This window comes from Labeo rohita, chromosome 17 (genome assembly GCF_022985175.1).
Source record: "Labeo rohita strain BAU-BD-2019 chromosome 17, IGBB_LRoh.1.0, whole genome shotgun sequence".
NCBI classification, from domain to species: domain Eukaryota; kingdom Metazoa; phylum Chordata; class Actinopteri; order Cypriniformes; family Cyprinidae; genus Labeo; species Labeo rohita.
This window is the reverse complement of record NC_066885.1, coordinates 20,027,058-20,051,066: the sequence shown is the minus strand read 5'-3', so window position 1 is coordinate 20,051,066 and position 24,009 is coordinate 20,027,058. Positions and strand designations below refer to the sequence as shown.

Genomic DNA, 24,009 nt, shown 5'->3' with positions numbered 1-24,009 from the left:
AAGTAATTATAACTTAAAATATAGCTGCAAGCAGTGATGACGGGCCCTCGCCGCCAGCGCATTCGCAACCCTAGTGCCATCAGAAAAACGGTGCCCAGCGGGCACATGCATTAACAGTATCCCTGTACCAGTTTGGATTGAAGGGTTACTGCAATGAAAGGGTTAAAATCAAAATGCTTTTAAGTCATTCTGATACAGTGAGAATGAGATAGGATTAGAGTTAAAAAGATTCCTTATCCTATGAGGTCATCTTGTGTTCATCCTTGGTATTACAGTCTTCATCTGCTAGTTTACAAGTGTGATATTTCAAATGTTTTTGCAGTCTCTGAAAACATGATAAACATATTTCCTAAGAATGACTTGTTTTTCATATGTAAAAAGTTGTGAAGAGTTAGGATAATGCACTTTAAATGCTCTCTCTCTCTCTCTCTCTCTGTCACACACACACACACACAGCCACTCAACTACCCCCAGTCACACTTACACACACACATACACAGACTTAAGCACATCCCCCGACACAGAGTTAGAGTGAGATCAGATGTTTAATAGTTTTTTAATTTTCTATTTTTTGTTGATTATTTTATATCGATGGAAGTAAGCATTTATTTCTCAGAATGACTAGTTCTATATATGTAAAAAGTTTTGAAGTGTTTGGATGCTGCATTTTAAAATTACGATTATGTTTTTTACTGCTACTTTAATAAATCACCATAAATCAACCGTTCAAGATATCCCAAATCCGCTCACAATTTAACTTCTTCACTATGTTGGCATCATGTTGACAAAGTTTGGTGTGAACTACTTATTCCTGCTTGGAGGAGTGTGAATTTATTTATAGCCTGATTTTTCCAAAAATCCACATTCAAATCAAAATAGCAGACTTCCTGTTGGTCGCAGCTAATGGATGTAAATTAGAAAGTTGTCCGGCTTGATGAGACCAGTATACATGCCAAGTTTGGTGTCTGTAGCTAAAACTAACCCCCCCAACTTTTGACAAAAGGTGGCGCTATAGAGCGCCTCTTCCACGCCCATTTATGAGCTTTTGCCAGTGTCTAACTATCATTAATACTGATGTGTGTGTTGAGTTTCATGAAAATCTAAGCTTAATAAGTGCCCCAAAAACAGAGAAAAAATGTTAAAGTTTGACACGTTGCCATGGCAACAGCATTTGAAGTATCAACGATCCTTTTACAGATTCTGATCGGCCGTGTTTTGACATTATTCTGATGAAGTTTGAAGCAAATCGAGTAAAATTAAGAGGCTGATTTAAAAGCATTTTGAAAACGACACACTTCCTGCTGCCAGTTGGTGGCGCTATAACTTTGACTCTCAATAGTCACATCGTGATCGGCATCATACAACGAACAAACTCCTGAAGTTTCATCAAAATCAGACAATGTGTGCAGTAGTTATTAGCCATTTCCTGTTTCTCATTTCTCGCCATAAATTCGTCGCCTCGCCACGGCCAAACCGTTCGAGATATCAAAAATCCCTCCGCAATTTAACATCCCCAATGTCTTGAGATCATACTGACCGAGTTTGGTGGCCGTCGGAATAAAGGCCTCCGAGGAGTATATAAAATTCCAGAGCATCCGCTTTTTAAACAGCCCTGAATAGCTCACTTCCTGTTGGGATTAGCTAATGACATAGAGTGCGTGAGTTGTTCGGCTCAGTGAGATCTACATGTGTACCGAGTTTCAAATTTATACGTGCAAGTATGTGTGGGATATACATCAAGTTTTGGGAAGATGTTCCAGGGGGCGCTGTAGAGCCCCGGTGTCACGCCCGGGTCCCAGTCTCGGCGGCGTCCTAATGACCGCAGATTCCGATGTGTGTGGCGATTTTCAAGAGTTTTTGAGCATGTTAAGGCCCCCAAAATGCCCCGTTTAGTCGGAAAATAAATAAATAAATAAAATAATAATAATAATAATCCTTAGGGGATCAATAGGGCCCTTTTAGATAAATTAAAATAGAAAAAACATTATTTTAAACTGCAATAATATTTCACAATATTACAGTTTTTCTGTATTTTTGATCAAATAAATGCAGTCTTAAGAGAGTTCTTTAAAAAAAAACACTTTACTGATCCTAAACGTTTGAACGGCAGTGTGGATAGATACAAAGAAAGAAAGAAAGAAAGAAAGAAAAAGAAATGTGCCTCGTAATGATGGAGTGTGATGTCTTGTAGATGGTGAGGGGGCAGCAGTGCGTCAGTTCCAGTATTGCACCGAAACACACTCAGCCCCTCCCATCAGCTCTTAAAGGCTCTTCTGCGCTCTGCGCTCGCGCACGTCCCGTCGTCAGCCATGTTGTTTGTCTGACAGCGCCGTACAGCAACAGGTTGTCAAAGATTCTCAATAAAACAGTGCAGAAATTCTTTCAAGAAACCCTGAAAGCCGATTGTCACCACGTTAATTCAGAGGACAATGGAACAGGATATGTTTTCCTCCCAGGAGATTTCGCAAAGTCTATAATACTGTTGTGTAATGTGAGTACCTCTTGTAATACTGCTCAAATGTCTGCTCTTTTTAACATTATATGCTTTAATCACACTTCATAACTAGTTAGAATATAGTTACAGTGCTTATTATATCCACACTGCTTACGTTACATATACTGTTGGACATTTTCTGCTCGTTATCATTTGTTTTTACAGTAGTTGTGATGAGTTGGAAAAAGTGTCCAGTTTCACACTCTTCAAAGTCCTTCAGAGCTTCATATTACACATATTAAAGCTCATATGTGTCATTTCATGTAAAAGACCTGATTCAAAGTGCTTTCGAACATACTTTCTGCACACAAACCTGCCAGACCAGTGGCAAACTCGTCTGTCTGCCTCTCACCCACAGATATGAAGGGATATGTGCAGTGTACAATGTCTAGTGGAGTTAAACAAAACACGTTAAAGTGAGATTTATTTGCTTTTGTACTTGTTATAATAATGCTACAGTGATTCATACGTGACAATTGCCGGAACATGATCTAATATGTGATGATGATGATGATGATTGTGTTTCAAAACGTACTGCGTTGCCTGCCTAGACAGCCTGTGTCTCTGGTCAGTGTGTCTGAAGCTTTCATTGGTTTCCTATTGTTTATTGTTTTGTTTTTTTGAGAGAGAGAATCTATAGAACAAAAAAGATGAATCTTTTTTGTTTTATAGATCGGAGATCATATTGATCATTTTTTGCACCTTACTCTCTCAAAAAGCATTGACTTAGTAAGCTGCTGTTCTGTAAACATTATATAACATTACATAACATTGTAAAAGTTGAGCCTTTAAATGAATTAGAGGTAATGTAGTTGATTTCTTTTTTTAGTCGTAAAGGAAATGTCCTTGTAGGTTCAGTAAAGGAGAATGATTCATCAGACACTAATGACATAATGATTTTCGTCCTCTATTTTCAGGTGAACGGTCACACACTCATAGACTAGGTCTGTGAGGTTAACCACAGGGTTTATGTTTATCTACTAAATGGGCAATTCATTTTTTATGTTACAAACAGATTGTGTAACAGTTGTTCAACATTTGTGTATTTTTCATGCTTATCTTCCTAGCTTGGAGTTATCTGCCCTTCATCACAAATGCTCAAAACCGCTCATGTTATCTAAGCAGACTAATGAACCGATCTGTTCTGCCAGTGTTATTGTGTTAGAGCCACTGGCCAAATGATTCGGTCGCAACTTGGAAAAAAATAGTTGCTTCAAAAAGACAGTTGGGAATGTTGTGCATCATTATACTTGGATGAAAAAACAAAGGATGCCGCAGAGCCATTGTGACACTGGTTTGCATTCGTTATTCACGTGCAAACTGTGAACTTGGAGTTTGGTGCTGTATTGAACATTGTACTGATTTAAATAGCTAAAATTATCTAGCTCTCTAACATAGATGAGGATTTGTTGAAAAAGAGAATGACTTCAGATTAGAAAAGATTCAAAATGATGAACAACCATTTTTTAAACTGTATACCGTTTGAACAGTTAATAAAAAATGTATTTTATACTGGTACTTAAAATATGTGACCCTGGACCACAAAACCAGTCTTAAGTAGCATGGGTGCATTTGTAGCAGTAGCCAAAAATACATTGTATGGGTCAAAATTCTACAATTTTCTTTTATGCCAAAAATCATTATGATATTAAGATCATGTTCCATGAAGATACTTTGTAAATTTCCTACCGTAAATATATTAAAACTTGAAATTGAATTTCTAAGAACTTCATTTGGGCAACTTTAAAGGTGATTTTGTCAATATTTTGATTTTTATTTTTTTTTCTCTCAAATAAACCATACATCAGTGGAAACCTTATTCAGCTTTCAGATGAATACATCTCAGTTTCAAAAACTTGACCCTTATGACTGATTTTGTGGTGCAGGGTCACATATGTTTCTAAAATATTTCCGTTATTGTTAACTAACACTAAAACTTAAATTGATAAAAACTTTCTTTAAATTGATTCAAGACTGAATTAGAAATGTTGGCAGCTAACTAAAATAAAATAATTTGAAGTACTAAAATTACTAAAACTAAAACTGAAATATTTAAAGCAAAATATATTTATATATAAAAAAACAAGAACTAATAAAAATGGCAAAAGCACATACTGTAAGATTATTAGCTTTAAAATTAAAATGAAAAATTAAAATGTTAATAAATGCTAAAATGCTATATAAATATATAATACTAAAACAAATATGTACTAAAATAACGCTGGCCAGAAATTCTTGTGTTACAGCCAGGAATATCTTGGCCAGGCAAGTAAAAACGTGTACTACTGGACTCCTTTTTGTTGAGCCCTGATGTATCTTTGAGAAAGCTTGATGTTTATGTACAGTGTGTATGTCTGTCTGTTTGTTCAGGCTTCACTGATGTGACCTGTATGACCTTTGGCACCAAAAGCCATCTGACAACATCTCGGAATGTGGAAGAGCTCTCTGTACTTGAAATCTGCCAAACAGACTTGTTTCAGTTAATTGAATTACATTTGTTACATAAATAAAATAACATAATTGCTGAATAAATTTGATCAATTAATGCAAATAGAATTCAACAGTATTGGTACCAACCGCCCTCAGCATCTCTGGTAATATTGCCAGACTTGTTTTTTTCATGATCAAGGCTCTATGCTCTCACAATCAACGCTTTCATTTTACAAGAACTGAGAATTCAGTGGCAAGCACAAAAGTGAAAGGTCGGACACACAGACAGGGTTTGTTGGTCTTAATGTGGCTTAATGTCCCCACCGACCACAAGGCTGTGGGTCCAGAGCGTTTGTACAACATTGTTTGTGACCTGTTGACATCCTGTTTCGTTTTTTGCTTTCCTCCCACTTCCTTCGTTCCTTTGTGGCTGTTAAACCACACACAGGGTGGAGGCAGGAGGTGGTGGGACGTTCCCAGCTATGACCTCACAGTCTATCTTTGCGGCTCTCACATCATACATGTCAGTAATATAGAGTGAGTGAAGGTAGAATGACACAGTTTCATTGTGCTTTGTCAGTGCTTCAGCATTTCTGAACAACTCACACAGTATCTGTTACTGAAATTAGTCAATGACAAGCACATGATAATATAGTGGAAAGAAATGTTTTGCTTTCATATTAAAGAGCATTTGGGTATTTGCTATAGATCAGACGATGCAAAATTTGACCCAGCTGCAAATAACATGCAAAGCCACAATGAAATGTCATTGGTTTTGTTGATTTCCCTTTGACTCTATGTACTACAAAGAGGTGAGCAATGCATGTAGTTTCCAATTTAAATATAGGTATTCTCATTTAAATGGAGTTTGTTCAGTGTCATTCAAATGGGATTTACACTATTCAAAAATTTGAATAGTAAGGAAATAAATAGTTTTATTTAGCAAAGACTCGTTCATTTGATCAAGTAATTTTAAAGACATTTATGATGTTACAAAAATTGTAAATTTCTATTCATCAGCACCTAATACAAATATTTTCAACAATGATAAAAAATGTTTCTTGAGTAGCAAAACAGCATATTACAATCATTTCTGAAGGATCATGTGACAGGATAATGAAGCTGATAATTCAGCTTTGTCATCACTGGAATAAATTACATTTTAAAATATATTCAAATAGAAAACAGTTATTATAAATTCAAATAATATGTCACAATATTACTGTTTTTACTGTATTTAATGTGATTACATAAATTTAATTGATGAGCATATGCTGTTTCTTTAAAAACGTTTTAAAAAACCTAACCTACCTAACATTTGCAAAGATTTGCAGCATGACATAAGTGCAAACAAATAGATCACTTAAACTGCCTGTCACTCTCTGAATAAAAGTAAACCACAGTCAGTGTGTTAGATGGGGGAGAGAATGAGTGAAAAGGGAGTGATATGACACACATGACAAGCATGTCCCATCCGAGGACTTTGCTGGAAGCTTGTCCTGTCTGACTGCATTCTGTTCCTCTATAGACCTGCTCCCACAGCCCTGCCACACATTACTTCCTGTCAGCAACTTTCTCCCTGTTTTTAACATGTGTATATGCTGTAATCTGTAATTGGTTTGGAAGATCTAACAGCTAAAATACAGTATAACTGGTCTGTTAAAGGGATAGTTCATCCAAAAAGGAAAATTCTGTCATTAATTACTCGCCCTCATGTCGTTCCAAATCTGTAAGACTTGCGTTCATCTTCGGAACACAAATTAGGATATTTTTGATGAAATCCGAGTGCTTTTTGACCCTGCATAGACAGCAACACAACTGACATATTCAAGGCCCAGAAAGATAGTAAGGAAATCTTTAAAATAGTCCATGTGACATCAGTGATTTAACCATAATTTTATGAAACCACAAGAAACGCATGCATGTGCATTCCTCTGCTTGTAAAAAAGACGCAGCGCATCCAGGTTCTACGTCAGAACACCAGCTCCTGCTTTAGCACCGTAACACAGACGCGTCACGTTAAGACCTTTTCGCACGGAATGCAAAAATTCAGTGTGACAGTGTTTTTGATCCAAAACAATAGATCTCTATGGACCTATTCACGTCAGGCTTAATCAATCGTGACGAAAAAAAGGTTTTTTTTCGTCCTGTCTATCGATTTCCCACCCCCCACCCCCAAAACGAAATGGGCCATCCAATTAGAATTTTTTAAATTTACAATGAACCACCAATGTCACATGGACTATTTTAACAATGTCCTTACTGCCTTTCTGGGCCTTAAATGTGATAGTTGCGGTGCTGGCTATGAAGGTTCAGAAAACTCACAGATTTCATCAAAAATATCTTAATTTGTGTTCAGAGGTTGAACGCAGGTCTTACTGGTTTGGAATGACACAAGGGTGAGTAATCAATGACAGAATTTTTGTGTGAACTAACCCTTTAAATGTGTGTCATGATTAGTGTTAGTCCTATATATCAACCAAGTTGGTGTTTGGACATTTTGGGGTCGGCCAGCATGCAAAGATATAGTGAATAACTGACTAGTCTGTTGTAGGACAGTTTTATATGTGCAAATTTAAAGTGTTTTAGCTGAATTTTCAACATTATATGTTTGTGTTGAGTGAACCATATAGATCGTATTTGCAATATGCCTGTTTTTGTGTTTACACATATGTAAATCATTGTCCATTATGTCTGTATTAGTCTCTGTCTGTACCCATATCAGTTCACCACAGCCATATATAATTTAATTATCTGCCATCTTAATGTTTTTTTTTCATGCGTTCGCTACAGAGATGATGTCAGACTAATTGATTTAATGTGTGAATCAGAGTTCTTGGCTGACTCCCATTATTGAACCCCCACCACTAACATTTACCGGAAATACTACTATTAAGTAAATTTGCAGTTATGCATGATTTCAATAAAACAATGTCAGGCTTACAGGGATAAACCTAGAAAATGTTTTCATTTCATTTTACTTACCAAGACATTGTTAGGAGATCTGGAGCGACACATTTTTGGCCGTTTGTATATTTCCAACTGCACCAAATTGCTTTTTGCTCTGTTTTAAACTTTTTTTTCCTCTGCATTGAAAACTGGATCATACTAATTGAGCCATAAAAAGCAAGTATGATAGTAAACCGTTCCATTGAAAGTTCCATTTATTGGATTTCATATGTCTGGCGTTACAGGGTTAAGCATTTCTTCCCAAAGTAATGATAAAGCTTTAAATGCTGTGAAATCAGTTTAACGTTATTAGGAGGAGGATATTGATGCAGTCAGTCATGAACGGTGTAATAAAAGTGTCATTGTCTATTAAGATTTTGCACATAGAGCATTATTCTGTTGAAAAAGATTTGTATGGGCAGTTTGGAGGCAAATCTCATCTCCTCCCTCTCACCCTTCCTCTCTCCTTCACACATCCTCTTCTCTCTCTCTTTCACTCTGAGAGAGCAGGATGGAGATAGCAACAGCCCTGCACTCCTTTGCCTGCATTATTAATGGGTGGACATTTCTTCTTTCTCTCTCTCTCTTTCTTTCTCTGTATGTGTGTGTGTGTGGTGCAGATGACTGAGCTAGCCAGCTGAGACGAGGAGATCAGGACCGCTCTCCTCATATCCCTGCCACCTGCAGCCATGAATGGTAAGAGCTCTGCTTTATATTTCTATGTGTGTGTGTGTGTGTGTTTACCCACGTGTCCCAACCAACAGGATATGTGTGTGAATGTGTGTGTGTACACACAGAGGACCTTTAGCCTCATAAATGGACTAGAACATGAGTCTTTCCTATCATGTTTTGTTCATATTTGCGGTGTGTGTGCAGGTGCTACGCTGCTCTCACACACTGCAGCATGCATTGCTTGCACGCCAGCAGCTCTGACCGCCCGCTTTGATTTCTGCCTGTCAGCAGCCCATCTGTCACACTGACACGTCACTGCCTATTGATTTTGTTTGTTTGATAACTGACTTGGTGTTAAAATTTGTTAACATTTTAAGGTACTTTCTCAGCTGTACATTTGAATAGCAAGATCGGGCCACGCTGTAAACGTTTAAAGAGATGTTATTTACATAAAGTTTAGTTTTATAAGTCATTCTGTGGCATGTGTGCATTTGCCATTGCAGAACACTTGTTTTAATAAAGATTAATGAGTGAAAAAATGAATAAAAAATAACATGTTAGGATATTCAGACAATTTTTAGACAAAAATGGCTACAATTCTCTCTGTAACTTAGTGACTAGTATAAAAATAGTTTTTCTCTGTTATGTGATGGAGTGGATATGTTATGCTCAGCTAATCAATTTATATTAAATGACACTAAAACTTGACAACTTTTGAACTTGGCTCCTCAAATGATGTCATTTAAAATGACAGGTCACTATTGTTTTTAGAAATCTATATGTTGGTGGTGTTTTTTTAGTAAAACAGAATTTTTTTTTATAAATAAATAGTTTAAATGAATTATAAAAGACTATTTATACAGAAATTTGCAAATGCATGTACAATCTTTTTTGTTTTCAAAATTTATTAGAATACATTTATTTAGTTTTAAAAGTATGTTTAAGCTTTGAACTCGGACATAAATTATATCTACTGCTGCTTTAAGATGACTTAACTCTATTACTTTGATAAATTTTAGGGTGACACTAAGTGCATTTACATGCTCTTTAAAAGTTAAATTTCAGTCTGATTAAAGAAATAATTTGTCTTTTAAAATTTAATTGGAGCCATTTCATCTTAAATCTTGATATAGTGTGAATTTATTTTCATATATATATATATATATATATATATATATATATATATATTATTATTATTATTATTATTTTTTTTTAGCCTTTGCAATGTACACTTGCACTGAAAGACAGAAGTGATATCATTTGAACAGCCTGACTATGCAAAATCCCACTGTAGCTTGATTATAACTGTGCATTTAAATGTACCTGCTGATCCTAGAATATTAAATCTGCCTGCGTTATTAGTTGTTTATATCTTTTTGCTATTTCTTTCTCTCTCCTTTGTCCCTCATTCTTTTTGTTTGCTTCTCTTTTAAGGTGGCCGGAGTATTTGGGCTATAACCCCAGAGGAGAGGGACAAACATGATCAGAAGTTTGACAGCCTCTCGCCAGTACACGGCTTTGTTACAGGTATGTGATGGGGAGCCATTGTTAAAATGTATTATTATGTTTATTATTATATTTTTAATATTATTTATTTAAAAAATGTTAATTAGAGATTAATTTCTTGAAGTTAATTATACATGCAAATAAATGAATTTGCAGTTTTATGTACTAGATATGAAATTATTTACCAAAAGTATTATTTTATTTAATTTTAATAATATTGTGTATAGGGGAGAAGGCACGAAACTTCTTCATTCAATCAGGGCTTCCCCAGGCTGTGCTAGCTGAGATCTGGTAAGAAATCCTAACCATGCACAAGCTATTTAAAAAAAAAAATAAATCTAATAAAAAAAAAAATTTGATTGGGAAATCTTGTTCTGATTGCTTGTCTGTTTGCTTGTTTTTGGCAGGGCCCTGGCTGATATGAATAAAGATGGTAGGATGGACCGGCTGGAGTTTTCTATAGCCATGAAGCTGATCAAGATGAAACTGCAGGGCCAGAATCTTCCTACAGCTCTGCCCATCATCATGAAGCAGCCACCTGTGCCAGCTCCAACCATGCCAGCAGCACCTCTCGGTACGCTGCCAAACTACACTATAACTAATGATCTGAGAGGACATTGAGATTATAACACTCTTGCGCTGGTACATTAATGTGAATCGGTACACAGTTTATTGTTATAGTGACAGATGTGTTAATCACAAGTACAACAATGCAGAACAGGCCAACTTTTTTCTTGCTACCATGACCGACCACAGTCACACATGAATGCTGCTCAAACATCAATATTCAGTGTTTAGGAATCTGGCCAGCATTGTATGGAGGTCGGTTATTTAGAGGTCATTTAGGTCTTAAAGGTAGCAGTTTAATGATAAGTAACAACTGTTTTTGGTTAAAAAAGACCCCTTGATTTACATTAGATTTTAGTTTTTAGCCAATGCTACAGTGCAAAATACTGTAAGTACTTCCTCATTTTCTCAGAAAGCCTCAATTCCCTTGAAAATTCTTCGTATGACAGCAGGTGCACAGCTTGATGGCCACAAGATGCAGTTGAGTTGTTATGTGGAACAGATGGCTGTAACCACGACCTTCAAAGTGTACAAGAGAAACATGTCTTCAGCTTGTCAGCTTTAGGGTGTAGCTCTTTTTTGATATTTAAAAAAAAAAAAAAAAAAAGATTTTGTTTGGGTTCAGCTAATGAGGTCTGAACACCTTAAGCAATTTTAGTAAATAATCATGTTTTGTTGTCTTATTGTCTAGATACTGTATGTTTGTTTGAAAATGCTCTCATGCTTTTGCAGGAATGGGAGCTATGCCAAATGTACCCATGATGCCCAGTGTGCCCATTCTGACCCCTATACCAATGACCACCATGAGCCCCATGCCGGGTTTGACTCCCATGATGGGCACAGGGCTGTCGGTGCCAGTGATGCCCACCATTAGCACTCCAGCCCTGCCTAATGGACCTATTGCCATTCTACAGCCGACCCCCATCCCTCTCACTTCCAGTAAGAGACACTGTAATGTTCACATGCCAATGAAATATGAATCTAGTAAAATTATGCCATTTGTTTTTTGAGATTATGGCAGGTTCATTGTATCAGTTCTGATGGTACACTCCAGAATTATATTGTGATGAGTGCTACATGGCATTAAAATATGGAAGCCTGTTTCTGCCACTGAATAAAAAAAATAGAAAGAAAGGTAATTGCGAGTTTACATCGCATTATCATATATACAATATACAAACTCAAAATTTTGACTTTTTTTTTTCTCAGAATCGCTTGATACAAACTCACAATTCTGACGTTTTTTCTTTTTCTTTTTTCTCAGAATTGCATGATACAAACTCACAGTTCTGGCTTTTTTTTTCTCAGAATTCCATGATTAAAAACTCACAATTCTGACTTTTTTTTTTCTCAGAATTGCATGATACAAACTCACAATTCTGACTCTTTTTTTTTTTCCTCGGAATTTGCTTTATACAAACTCACAATTTTGACTTTTTTATTTTTTATTGCGATACAGGCTCACAATTCAATTTTTTTTTTTTCTCGGAATTGCATGATACAAACTCGCAATTCTGACTTCTTTTTTTTTTCTCTCGAATTGCATGATACAAACTAACAATTTTGACTTTTTTTATTTCATTTTTTCTCAGAATTCCATGATACAAACTCACAAATATGACTTTTTTTCTCTGAATTTTGTGATACACACTCACAATAAAAAAAAAAAAAAGAGTCAGAATTATGAGATGTAAACTCGCAATTGCGATGAAAAACTGATTACCTGAACTGTGAGATGAAAAAAAGTCACAATTACCCTTTTTTAAATTTTTTATTCAGTGGTGGAAACAGGCTTCCATAAACTGTTCAGGATCAGTAAAATTAAAATATTTATTCAGCAAATATGCATTAAATTGATTAAAAGAAATTAATAATGTTACAAAAGAGTTCCATTTCAAATAAATACTGTTTATTTAAAGTTTCTATTCAGCATAGAAACCTGAAAAAAATCATAGTTTCGACAAATTATTAAGCACCTCAACTGTTTTGAACACTGATAATGATAACATTTATTATGTAACATTTATAACATCTATTTAAAATTCTTATAATATTTTACAATGTTACTGTTACTTTTTGACCCAAAAATGCAGCTATGGTATGAGCATAATGTCTTCCAAAAACATTTTAAAATCTTCCCAACCCTGTACTTTTGAATAATAGTGTTGTCTCATTGTGAATGTATATTGTGCTAAAGGTGAAATGACACTGATCTGTTTTGCTCTTACTGCAGTCAGCATTTTCTCTGCTTCAGCCTTTCTGTGTCAGGACTAGCTCAGCCTGTACCTATAATACTAAGCTATATGTTGATTTAACAAGCAGCTATTTATGCCTAAACCTTCTCAAAATGATGACTTTGCAACTTCTATTCTTGCGCATGATGTGTTCCTTCAGTAATGACTTGTACACTCTGTCTCTGAAAGCATGCCATTGGCTGCATTTTTCTTTTTAAATGTGTTTGTTTGTGTTTTTTCCGTAGCTCTCCCGGTGTCAAGTTCCTTTTCCTCTTCTCCACTGGGCTTCTCTGTCACCCCAATGAACAAGACCCCATCTTTGCTGGACCTGGGCTCGAGCAGGTCAGGAACTTCCACACATATACCTTTATAGTATATAATTAATCCACTTACTGTTTACATAATACCGTCCGGACACAAAGTGACTTGTGTGCTTATGTCTACAGCTCAAACTCCTCCCCCTCTGCATCGTTGGCCAGCAACTCTCCTAAGGGCGGCCCTTCTGATTGGGCCGTCCCACAGGCATCACGACTCAAATACAGGCAGCAGTTTAACGGCCTGGACAAGCAAATGTTTGGTTTTCTAACAGGTACTTAGTTAAAAGTGATTTTTAAAGAATCAGACCAATAATGGGTGAAAAAATGGTTTGTTGTCTTTTTAGTGTGCAAATAATTGGCGATAGTTCAGCTAGCGCAAACTTACTATAGGTAATATTGATGCCTGGGGACAATTTTTCTTTTTTAAATGCCACTGTGATTACTGTGATAATCTCATGATTTTAGGGTTAATACAGGATGTAGAGACTTCAGCTAAAGGCTAGTAGAACAGTAGGTTGGCAATCCACACCCATGTGGCTCATCTGCAAAGCAGCTGACTGTATCACTTACATATCTGATGACAAAGACGCATGTACTAGAGAATTTCAAGAATGAGGAAGTGGGTACAATATGACTTTGTGAGGTTTATTTAACAGGCTTATGGCATTAAGTATAATCCCACTGCCTGTATCTCAGGGGCAAGTTGTTTTGTTGCACGTAATTTGAGAATGGTGCTCATTTTTCTGTGAGAAGAGTTTCTAGATGTCGTAACGTGTTGATGGTTTAGGAGGATTCCTGCATTGTGACATTGGAAATATCAACCAGCTCTAGTCAGACCAGTTATTTTAGTACAGCAACAGTATCAACTAGGTGGTTGTTTTTAAAAAAACAAAAAAAACAAAAAAAAACAAAAGTTAAAGTCTAAAACACAGCAGATAGGCCCTTTTCTCACTTTAAAGAAGTTCACTTCGAGAACAAAATATATAGATAATTTACTCACCCCCTTGTCATCCAACATGTTCATGTCTTTCTTTCTTCAGTCATAAAGAAATTGTTTTCTGAGGAAAATATTTCAGAATTTCTCTCCATATCATGGACTTCTATGGTGGCCCCGAGTTTGAACTTCCAAAATGCAGTTTAAATGCAGCTTCAAAGGGCTCTAAACAATCCCAGATGAGGAAGAAGGATCTAGCGAAGCAATTGGTTATTTTCTAAAAAGATTTACAGTTTGTATATTTTTATTTTTAACCTCAAATGCTCATCTTGTCTAGCTCTGCGTGAACTCTGTGTATTCCGGTTCATGGCAGTTATGTCAAAAAACGCCCATTTCATTTTCTCCTCCAACTTCAAAATAGTCTTACATCGCTGCAGAAGTACCGACTCAGTGTTTACAAAGTGAATGTGCAAAGAACGCCCTTTACAAAGCAATGTAGGGCAGTTTTGAAGAGGAGAAAATGAGATGTACACAGAGTTCACACAGAGCTAGACAAGACAATCGTTTGAGGTTAAAGAGTATATAACTTGTATTTTTTTTGTTTTAAATAACCGATCGTTTCACTAGATAAGACCCTTCTTCCTCGGCTGGGATCGTTTAGAGGGCTTTATAGCTGCATTTAAACTGCATTTTGGAAGTTCAAACTCACAGGCACCATAGAAGTCCACTATATGTATAGAGAAATGCTGAAATGTTTTTCTCAAAAAAACACAATTTCTTTACGACTAAAGAAAGAAAGAGATTAACATCTTAGATGACAAGAGGGTGAGTACATTATCTGTAAATTTCTGGAAAATTGAAAGTTCTGTAAGTGAACTTCTCCTTAAATGTTTTTATCTTTTAAAAACCCTTTTGTATGAATATAGTAATTAACATCCATGCATTTTATTTTTTTTTTTATTATTTTTTTTTTATTATTATTTCTGCAGGTCCTCAAGTGAGAACTGCAATGGCTACAACAATGCTTACTCAGACTCAGCTAGCTGCCATCTGGTAGGTGTTTGCCCTCCTCAGTGCTTGCATAAAGCATTATTTTTTTTTTTTTTTTACTTGGGGGAGTCTTTTTCACAAGAAAAACACAGCTGTGGATCATTCAGGTAACAACACAGTATTAAGAATCAAGTGTATGTAAACTTTGAACCGGGTCATTTTTATAAATTCAACTATTATTTTCTCTTGTGGACTATATGTAAACGTCTTCTATGTGAAATATCTTATTCAGGTCAGTACTAAATAAAAAAAAAAAAATGTGTTTTGTATAAGCCTTCTTATTTTGGTAAAATAATTACCATTTTGCAGATTCTGCAAGGTTTATGTAAACTTCTGGTTTCAACTGTACATGCGATTTTAAATTTATGACAGGCCTAATATTAAAAAGCATGTACAGGTGGGTTCAAATAACTGCTTTCGTTTTGCTTTTGTGCATTTTTCTCATTTCTCTTTTTTCCTTACATATAGTATTTTCATTTCTTTAACATATTTCAGATTGAATAAATATTTAGTTACATGCCTTGATTTAATGGAATGTTTTTTTGTTTGTTTTGTTTTGTTTTTTTGTCAGGAATCTTGCTGATGTGGATAAGGATGGTAAATTGCAGGCTGATGAGTTTATTCTTGCCATGCATCTGGTAGACATGGCTAAAATGGGACAGCCGCTGCCTATGGCACTCCCTACAGAGCTGGTGCCCCCATCACTGAGGTACTGCCGACTAGTTTGTAACCTGATCTCTGACTGAAAACTTCATTTTATACAAAGCATTGGTCATGAATGTAAATATAAAATTAATATCTGAGTTGCATAAATTGTCAATGGTTTTTTTTCCATAAATATGAACCTGTAGGGGGAAGCTTAGTGACTCTGTGAATGGAACCACTCCCTCGATCTATGCAGGCCTGGCTGAGGACCTCTATGAGTCTGATCCTCCACAGAAATCACGGAACAATTGTATGGGTTTACACCGCACCCATTATTACATAATGCAATTATCTATGACTCACTTCTTTTACAAAACAAAACAAAAATCCTCCCACTTTTACACCAGGTATCAAAGGGTTTAAACAGATGTGTTCTATTTAGGCACACCAATTGTGTAATAGTATTTGACATTACACAATTATTATAAATAATTATGAAGTAACTCTCAATAAGGTGTGCTAACTCACTGTGATTTGCATCCTACTGATTTTAAACATGTAGTATCCCCTCTTTTCCTCCCTCAATATTATAAAAAATCCTCTATGTTTTTATTAATTGTCCAAAAAAAAGAGTGGGGATAAAAACATACATATTATATTTATCAAATACAATATTTGCTTGAATATTCTGGTTCATTGTAATAATTTATATGTGTGCTTTGTGCATTTAGTGACTTTTGAGGATAAGTTCAAGAAAAATATGGAGATGGGAAACGCAGAGCTGGAGAAGCGCCGACAGGCCCTGCTTGAGCAGCAGCGCAGGGAAGAGGAGAGAAGAGCACAGAAGGCCAGAGAAGAGCAGGAGAGAAGAGAGAGGGAGGCACGAGAACTGGAGCTGAAGAGGAAGAGGGAGGAAGAGCTCAGACTGGAGCGACAGAGAGAGCTGGAGAGACAAAGAGAGGAGGAGAGACTCAAAGAGTTGGAGAGGAAGGAGGTGAGAGGATGCCTTTGTGATAACTTTTCAGGTTCCCAGAATGTGTTTACATTTCATATAGTTTATATAGATATACAAGATTCAGGAAAACATTTTTACTGACCACTGCTATGCTCATTGCAGGCAGCCAAGAAGGAGCTGGAGCGCCAGCAGCAGCTTGAGTGGGAGAGGAGGAGAAAGCAGGAGCTCCAAAACCGGAAGAGTGAGGAGCAAGAGGACATCATCAAGCTCCGAGCCAAAAAGAGGAGTCTGGAGATGGAGCTGGAGGCTGTGGTGAGGATTTAGGACATCATGCTATCAACCGCTACATTTAATTTAGACTCATTATGTGTGAAACCAAGCACTTTAAATTTAACTAGGGATGTAATGATATTATCAATATTGTGGTATCACGATAGCAAAACTGTCTCGAGGCAGAGGCTATTACTGTCATAGGAATAACAATAATATAAAAATTATTATTATTATTATATTCTAATTTGTTTGGCTTCTAAAACACTAGTGTGAATGTAATTCAGACTGAGACAGTATATCACAACTAAAAAGAGGGTTGAGATCCCTTTAAGGCTCAGGTACAAGTCAATCCACTGATACTTTTTTTTTTTTTTTTTTTTTTTTTTTTCTGACTTCAGTTTTCTTAGTTAAGAACATGGGTTGGAGCTCCTAATTTTAAACTCTCAGAGTGCATTAGCTAGAATAATTTAGCTTTAAAATTTACAAAAAATTTCATTTTTTGTCTTCATTTGTTTTTTTAAAAAAAAATCACAATAAATATTGTATCATGGACTTCATATCGCGATATTAATGCATCGTGATATTTTGTTGCTGTTACATCCCTATTAAGAACACATTTCTATTATGTACAATTATTATAATTAATTAAGCTTGATTAAAAGAAACTTCCATCTCTCTTTTTAGGGCAACAAGCAGAAACAAATCTCTGACAAGCTTCGAGATGCTGAAGGCAAAAAGAGGAGTCATAAAAATGAGCTGGAAATGATCAACCAGAGAAGAGACTCCTGCATCACAGAAATCAACTCTTTGCAGAAACAGTTAGAGGTTTGACTGCTGCATCTGTACCAGCACACATGAATTATGAATGTGTCTTTATGTATTAAAATTAAATCTATTTATTAATTTACACTGAAATCTCCATTTATTCTTAATAAATCTCAATTTAAAGTGTAGATTACCTCACAAGAGCATAGCAGTAATCATGATGGGTTGTATGTGATTTTTATTTTATTTTAATTTTTTTGCAGGAATTTAAGAGAAAGTTGGGACAGTCGACCATAGAACAGCAAAAACTCAATGACAGACTCCGCAGCCTTGGTCTAAACAACCTCCCTAGTAAGACACATTTGGCCAATTATGTTTTTCCCCCCTCTGTATTGCTGTTTTAAATTTTTTTTTTTTTTTCCGATACAAGCATCTGGAATTGTGAAAGACAAAAAAAACTAAAATAAAACAAAATAATAATATTAAACCTTGTTCCCTGTAATTTTGAAAGCACCAACAATTTGTGTTTATGTTTGTTTGTTTTTCTTGATGCAGCTGCAACAGTGAAAACTTTACAAAGGAATGTGGAAGAGAAGGATCTTACCTGTCGAAAGCTTAAAGAGCAGCTTAATTCTTTGGAGAAGGAGACGGCAGTTAAATTAGCAGATATGGATCAGTATAAGAAAGAAATCCAGGTAAGCCATTAATCAGTCAGCCGTAACTAATAAATACATGCACACTATTCAGAGCAGCTCAAACTGACTTACATGTTTAGCTAGACAGGTTACACTTTACAAGATGCTGATTGATGCAAGACATTTTGAGTGATATAAAAATAAATAATAATTCCCCAGCTGTAGCTATTTAGCATTTCTGTAACAAATCTGCAAATCTTTCATAACCGATCAATGCCAACAGCATATAGACTGCTCCTGATGACACTAATGCAAATAACCCCTATGCTTTTGTCCCTGTGTCTTTATCACTAGCTGTAGAGCTTTTCTGTCTGTCTGTCTACTTGTCTGTCTCTCCCTGGCTTTCGCTGCAGTTTGAGGAAATGGATGACTGCATGCTTAAAGGCCTGCTCTCTTTACTGAGTTGCCTCAGCAATCTCTTCTTCCTTCTGAAGGTCTCTTTTTTCCCTTTTCCTGCTCACTCTTACTGTAGCAGCTTCACCTCTAGATCGTTACCAAAGGTTCTTTCTGCACATATTATCAGGGATGAATTAAAGGCAAAATACAGTTCCTTTCACAATGCGTTTAACTTCCATAATGTGACTCATTTCTGAGTGAAACACTGAGTACGTTTACATGGACATCAGTAATCTAACTATTTACTTTATTCCGAATAAGACAATATTATGATTAAGGTGTTTACATGAGTTCCTTTTATAATATTCCTTTCATGTTCCCGTTTTACATGTTATAGTACATGGATCGATTAATGGCACTTGTTATTACGGCATCTGACGTCCCCTCCTGAATTTCACGTATCAGCATACAGTTCGTCTCCGTTATGGTGCCATATACAGTTTGGCGTGTTTCATTTTTTGGTTTTACGAAAGCTTCAAGTGCAGTTAATTATTTGTAGTGCTACATGTGCAAACAGACGATGCCGTTGTTAAAGCCGTGCTCTTTTGGTTGCTGCCGTGTGTTTATCATGTCGCAAAATGCGGCGAAAAATCCTACACAAAGGTAATAGTGTGCTTAAGGTGTGTACATATCTATCCTGCACTTGAATAATGTGACTAAAATAGGAATACTCCACGTCTTAATTCGATTTGTGTTTACTTCGAGTATGACTTTAGTTGGATTAAAGTAATCAAAAATCTCTGTTTACATGGTGGATTCTTAATCAGAGTATTGTCTTAATAGTGTTAAAATCGGAATATTGCTATCCATGTAAACGTACTTGATGTTCAGCTGGAGATAATTTAGGGCGGGTTGTGATATTGAATTTAAACATGTTATATGATACCGTATTAGAGATTTATAATACTTCCTGTCTATGCTATCTTGTTGACAGTGGAAGTCATTTTTAGTCATTTCAGTCTTTTTTAATTATTATTATTATTTGAACAAAAAGCACATGAATTATTGTAATGTATTGTTATACTAATGTATTGTTTTTATTAATTTTTTTGAATTAGTGTTTTTATGTTTTTAGTTTAATTTTATAGTTTTAGTCATATTTCTTGTGTTTTTGTCATTTTATTTGTTTAATTTTTATTGTAGTTGTTACATTTTATTTCAGTTCAGTTATTTTAGTATTTTAAGTTAAACTTAATGGAAAATAGGTAAAATAATTGGCAAATAGCTGAAATATAAAGTTTTAGTTTTAGATGATTATATAGTTGAGGTCAAAAGTTTGCATCCCCCTTTCAGAATCATTAATGTTAATTATTTTACCAAAATAAGAGGGATCATAAAAAATGCATATTTTTGTTTATTTAGTACTGACCTGAATTTATAAATTTAAAAATGACCTGGTTCAAAAGTTTACATCCCCTTGATTCTTAATACTGTGTTGTTACCTGAATGATCCACAGCTGTGTTTTTTTTTTTTTGTTTGTTTTGTTTTGTTTTGTTTTGTTTAGTGATTGTTGTTCATGAGTCCCTTGTTTGTCCCAAACAGTTAAACTGCCTGCTGTTCTTCAGAAAAGTCCTTCAGGTCCCACAGATTCTTGGGTTTTCCAGCATTTATGTGTATGATTTTGAGATCCATCTTTTCACACTGAGGACAACTGATGCAACTATTACAGAAGGTTCAAACGCTCGCTAATGCTACAAGACACATTAAGAGCCAGGGGTGAAAACTTTTTGAATTTAAAGATCAGGGTAAACTTAACTTATTTTGTCTTCTGGGAAACATGTAAGTGTCTTCTGTAGCCTCTGAAGGGCAGTACTAAATGAAAAAATATGATATTTAGGCAAAATAAGGAAAATGTACACATCTCCATTCTGTTCAAAAGTTTTCACCCCCAGCTCCTAATGCATGGTTTTTCCTTCTGGAGCATCAGTGAGCATTCAAACCTTTTGTAATAGTTGCATATGAGTCCCTCTGGTGTCCTCAGTGTGAAAAGATGGATCTCAAAATCATACAGTCACTGTTGGAAAGGGTTCAAATACACAAAAATGCTGGAAAACCAAAGAATTTGTGGGACCTGAAGGGCAGCAGGCAGTTTAACTGTTTAGGACAAACAAGGGACTCATGAACAACTATCACTAAACAAAAAAAAAAGTTGTCTTGATTAAAAGTTAAGCTAAAAAATCAGGTATCCATGTTAAGAAGTTAAATTGGGTCATTTTTGGTTTCAGCTTAACTGTAAAGTTGTTTTGGGTCTGTGTTACAATTGTGTATAATTGAGTTCAGTGTGTCATAATCTTGTGGTTTGTAAATTAGGATCTCCGAGAGAGCCAGAGGACACAACAGTCTACTTTGGAAAAACTACGTGCTATTAAGGAAGAAAAAATCAGAGAGCTAAAGAAACGCAAGCAGGAGGAACTGGAAAAGAAGAGGAGAGAAGAGGAGGAGCAGAAGTAAGAATTTTTTCCTGTAGTACACTCACACCTACACACAACTTCGAGATTTCAGAAGCAAAATTTCTTTCTCTATACAGGCGCATCAAACTAGAGAAGGAGCGGCAATGGCAGGAGAAACTGCGGCGTGACGAGGAGGAGAAACAGAGAAAAATACAGGAGGAGAGAGAAGCCAAACTTCGTGAGGAGGAAGAGAGGGAGAGACAAGCTCGTTTACAGGCTGCTAAAGAACAAGCGGAACGAGAGCGCAAAGCCCGGGAGGAGGAGGAGAGGAGGCGCAGGGAGGAAGAGGAAGAAAGGAGAGAACAAGAGCGACGCAGGCTTGAGGAGAAAAGGAGGCAGGAGGAGGAGGAGGACCGCAGGAGGCGAGATGAAGAAAGGAGGAAACTGGAGGAGGAGAGGAGAAAACTGGAAGAAGAAAGGAAAAAACTGGAGGAGGAGAGAAAGAGGCAGGAGGAGTTAAGATTGGAGGAAGAGAGGAAACGCGAGGAGCGGAGAAGAGCAGAGGAGGAGCGGAGGAGAAAAGAGGAAGAGAGGCGAGAAGAAGAGAGAAGGAGGGAGCGAGAGGAGGAGGAGAGGAGGCGACAGCGTGCACAGGAGGCTGCCTTGAGAGATGCGGAGGAGAGGAAGAGACTCGAAGAGGAGAGGAAACGAAAAGAGGAGGAGCGGAAAAGGCTGGAAGAGGAGGACAGGAGGCGTCGGGAGGAGGAGCAAAGAAAACAGGATGAGGAGAGGAAGAAGAAACAGCAGGAGGAAGAGGCTACAGCCGTAAGACTGAGAGACGATGAACAGAACAAGAAGAACACTGTTAAATCAGACATCGTTGCTGCTCTTCTGCGTGGCCTGGAGGAGAGGAAAGGTAAGAATAAGTGTACCGTAAGTCAACTAGCATGGCTAGTTAAGTTATCTCTGATATGATTGGAATGAATGAAGGTATTCTCGTGATTTCAGGCGGCAGACATCCTCTTGGCACACAGCACAGGAGATCAGCGGCACTGACAACGTTTAAAGCCCTCTACCCCTTCACTGCCAGAAATGAAGATGAGCTTTCCTTCGAAAGCGATGACCTGATTGAGGTCAGTTTTAGAGCAAATCTCACAAAACCCGCCAATGGTCCAGGGCTTGTTTCACTCCAAAATCTAAAGGAGGAAATAGAAGATACTGGATTTTGCCTTTTCCTTATTATATTTTAAAGAAAATTAAACCTTTAAATGTGAGCCTGGACCTCAAAACCTGTCATAAGTTGCATGGGTATATTTGTAGCAATATACATTGTATGGGTCAAAATGATCGATTTAGGATATTAGGTGAAAATCATGTTGCATGAAGATATTTTGTTTTTTGCTAAATGTTTTTTATTTTTTTATTTATTTTTTTTGCACCCTCAGATTCCAGATTTTCAAATAGCTTTATCTCAGCAAAAAAAATGGTCCTATCATCAATGGAAAGCTTATTTATTCAGCTTTCAGGTGATATATAAATCTCCGTTTCGGAAAATTGACTCTTATGACTGGTTTTGTGGCCCAGGGTCACAAATATGGGCCATTCTACAGAATTAGTTCAAAGTTAGGGTTGGAAACATCTCGAAAAAAATATTTTTCTACAAATTTTGTATGTATGCGAATTTTTTTAATATCCAAGGCACACATTTCTAGTAAATGTGCAGTTAATTCTCATATTGTATTTTCAGAAAATTTTGGAATATTTTCCTCTCCCCAAATTTGTTACTACCGAAACAGTAATCTTTAATTTAATAATTTAATAAGAAGGATTATATTGACATATTGACCTATTAAGATTTTCCTTACATCTTCCTTGTATGTACACACGCATTATATAGAATTAAAACCTTTCCAGAGATAAATCAGTAACAATTACAATTTTAACAATATTTCAAGTATGCTTTATGAGATTTGTTGTAAGGAAAAAAGTTGATCATAGTGATTTCAAACTTAAGGATTCATTAGTTTGAATATACATTGAACCTAACAATATTATAACATCTTACTTGACAATTCGGTATACTTTATTTTTGACAAAACATCCCATGTTACAGTTGTGAAAGCACATGTTCGGTAGTGACAATAATGTTTTGGTATTGCCCACAACACATTACAGAATTTTAACCCACAGATTTTTCATACTTTTGAGCACATTTACGTCAAAATGATGAGACATATCTACTCATCATGTAGCTTTGAGAGAAAGGGACACATACATATTTCATGATCATGAATGTAGGGGTGTAGTTAAAATCAGTCTCAGCCAATGGACCGAAACATGTACATTATGCATATTATTTATTTATTTAATTATTTTTAACGTGTTCAATGTTAAAAGTGACTGTGGGAATATCCAGTGCAAGCTGTGAAACTCTCGACAGCCATATTTAGAGTTTACTCAGCTGGATTTGTGTTTGTTTAGGTGGATGAGAGCGTAGAGCGAGAACAGGGCTGGCTGTACGGCAGTCGGCAGGGGAAGATGGGCTGGTTCCCTGAGAGCTATGTGGAGAAGCAGGCCAAAACTGAGGCTCCGCTCGTGGCCAAACAAGCCCTAAAACCACAGGTCACCATTTCTGTCAGGTGTGGTCTCAAATCTGACTGGCTCATACTGTTCAAATGCTTCATTTACACTTCTTGACAAACATTTGCACATTTTTTTTTTTTTTTTTCCAAAAAA

General features: G+C 36.2%; 1 protein-coding gene across 4 annotated transcripts in view; it reads left to right on the top strand.

Moving 5' to 3' along the window:
- The first annotated feature begins 2,277 nt into the window (after nt 1-2,277).
- Nucleotides 2,278-24,009, top strand: part of itsn2b (intersectin 2b) — a 35,920-nt gene continuing 14,188 nt past the window's right edge. For 3 of the 4 annotated variants that reach the window (XM_051134001.1, XM_051134004.1, XM_051134005.1), the window contains exons 1-20: nt 2,278-2,491; nt 8,494-8,569; nt 9,980-10,072; nt 10,279-10,342; nt 10,459-10,625; nt 11,351-11,557; nt 13,098-13,194; nt 13,299-13,441; nt 15,093-15,156; nt 15,725-15,862; nt 16,005-16,108; nt 16,530-16,792; nt 16,916-17,065; nt 17,711-17,851; nt 18,055-18,142; nt 18,347-18,486; nt 21,194-21,330; nt 21,411-22,189; nt 22,282-22,406; nt 23,755-23,912. In XM_051134001.1, coding sequence (XP_050989958.1) covers nt 8,563-8,569; nt 9,980-10,072; nt 10,279-10,342; nt 10,459-10,625; nt 11,351-11,557; nt 13,098-13,194; nt 13,299-13,441; nt 15,093-15,156; nt 15,725-15,862; nt 16,005-16,108; nt 16,530-16,792; nt 16,916-17,065; nt 17,711-17,851; nt 18,055-18,142; nt 18,347-18,486; nt 21,194-21,330; nt 21,411-22,189; nt 22,282-22,406; nt 23,755-23,912 — 3,065 coding nt within the window. In that variant the 5' untranslated portion in view covers nt 2,278-2,491; nt 8,494-8,562. The remainder of the gene's footprint in view (nt 2,492-8,493; nt 8,570-9,979; nt 10,073-10,278; nt 10,343-10,458; nt 10,626-11,350; nt 11,558-13,097; nt 13,195-13,298; nt 13,442-15,092; nt 15,157-15,724; nt 15,863-16,004; nt 16,109-16,529; nt 16,793-16,915; nt 17,066-17,710; nt 17,852-18,054; nt 18,143-18,346; nt 18,487-21,193; nt 21,331-21,410; nt 22,190-22,281; nt 22,407-23,754; nt 23,913-24,009) is intronic. The other variant, XM_051134003.1, reaches the window with a different exon arrangement.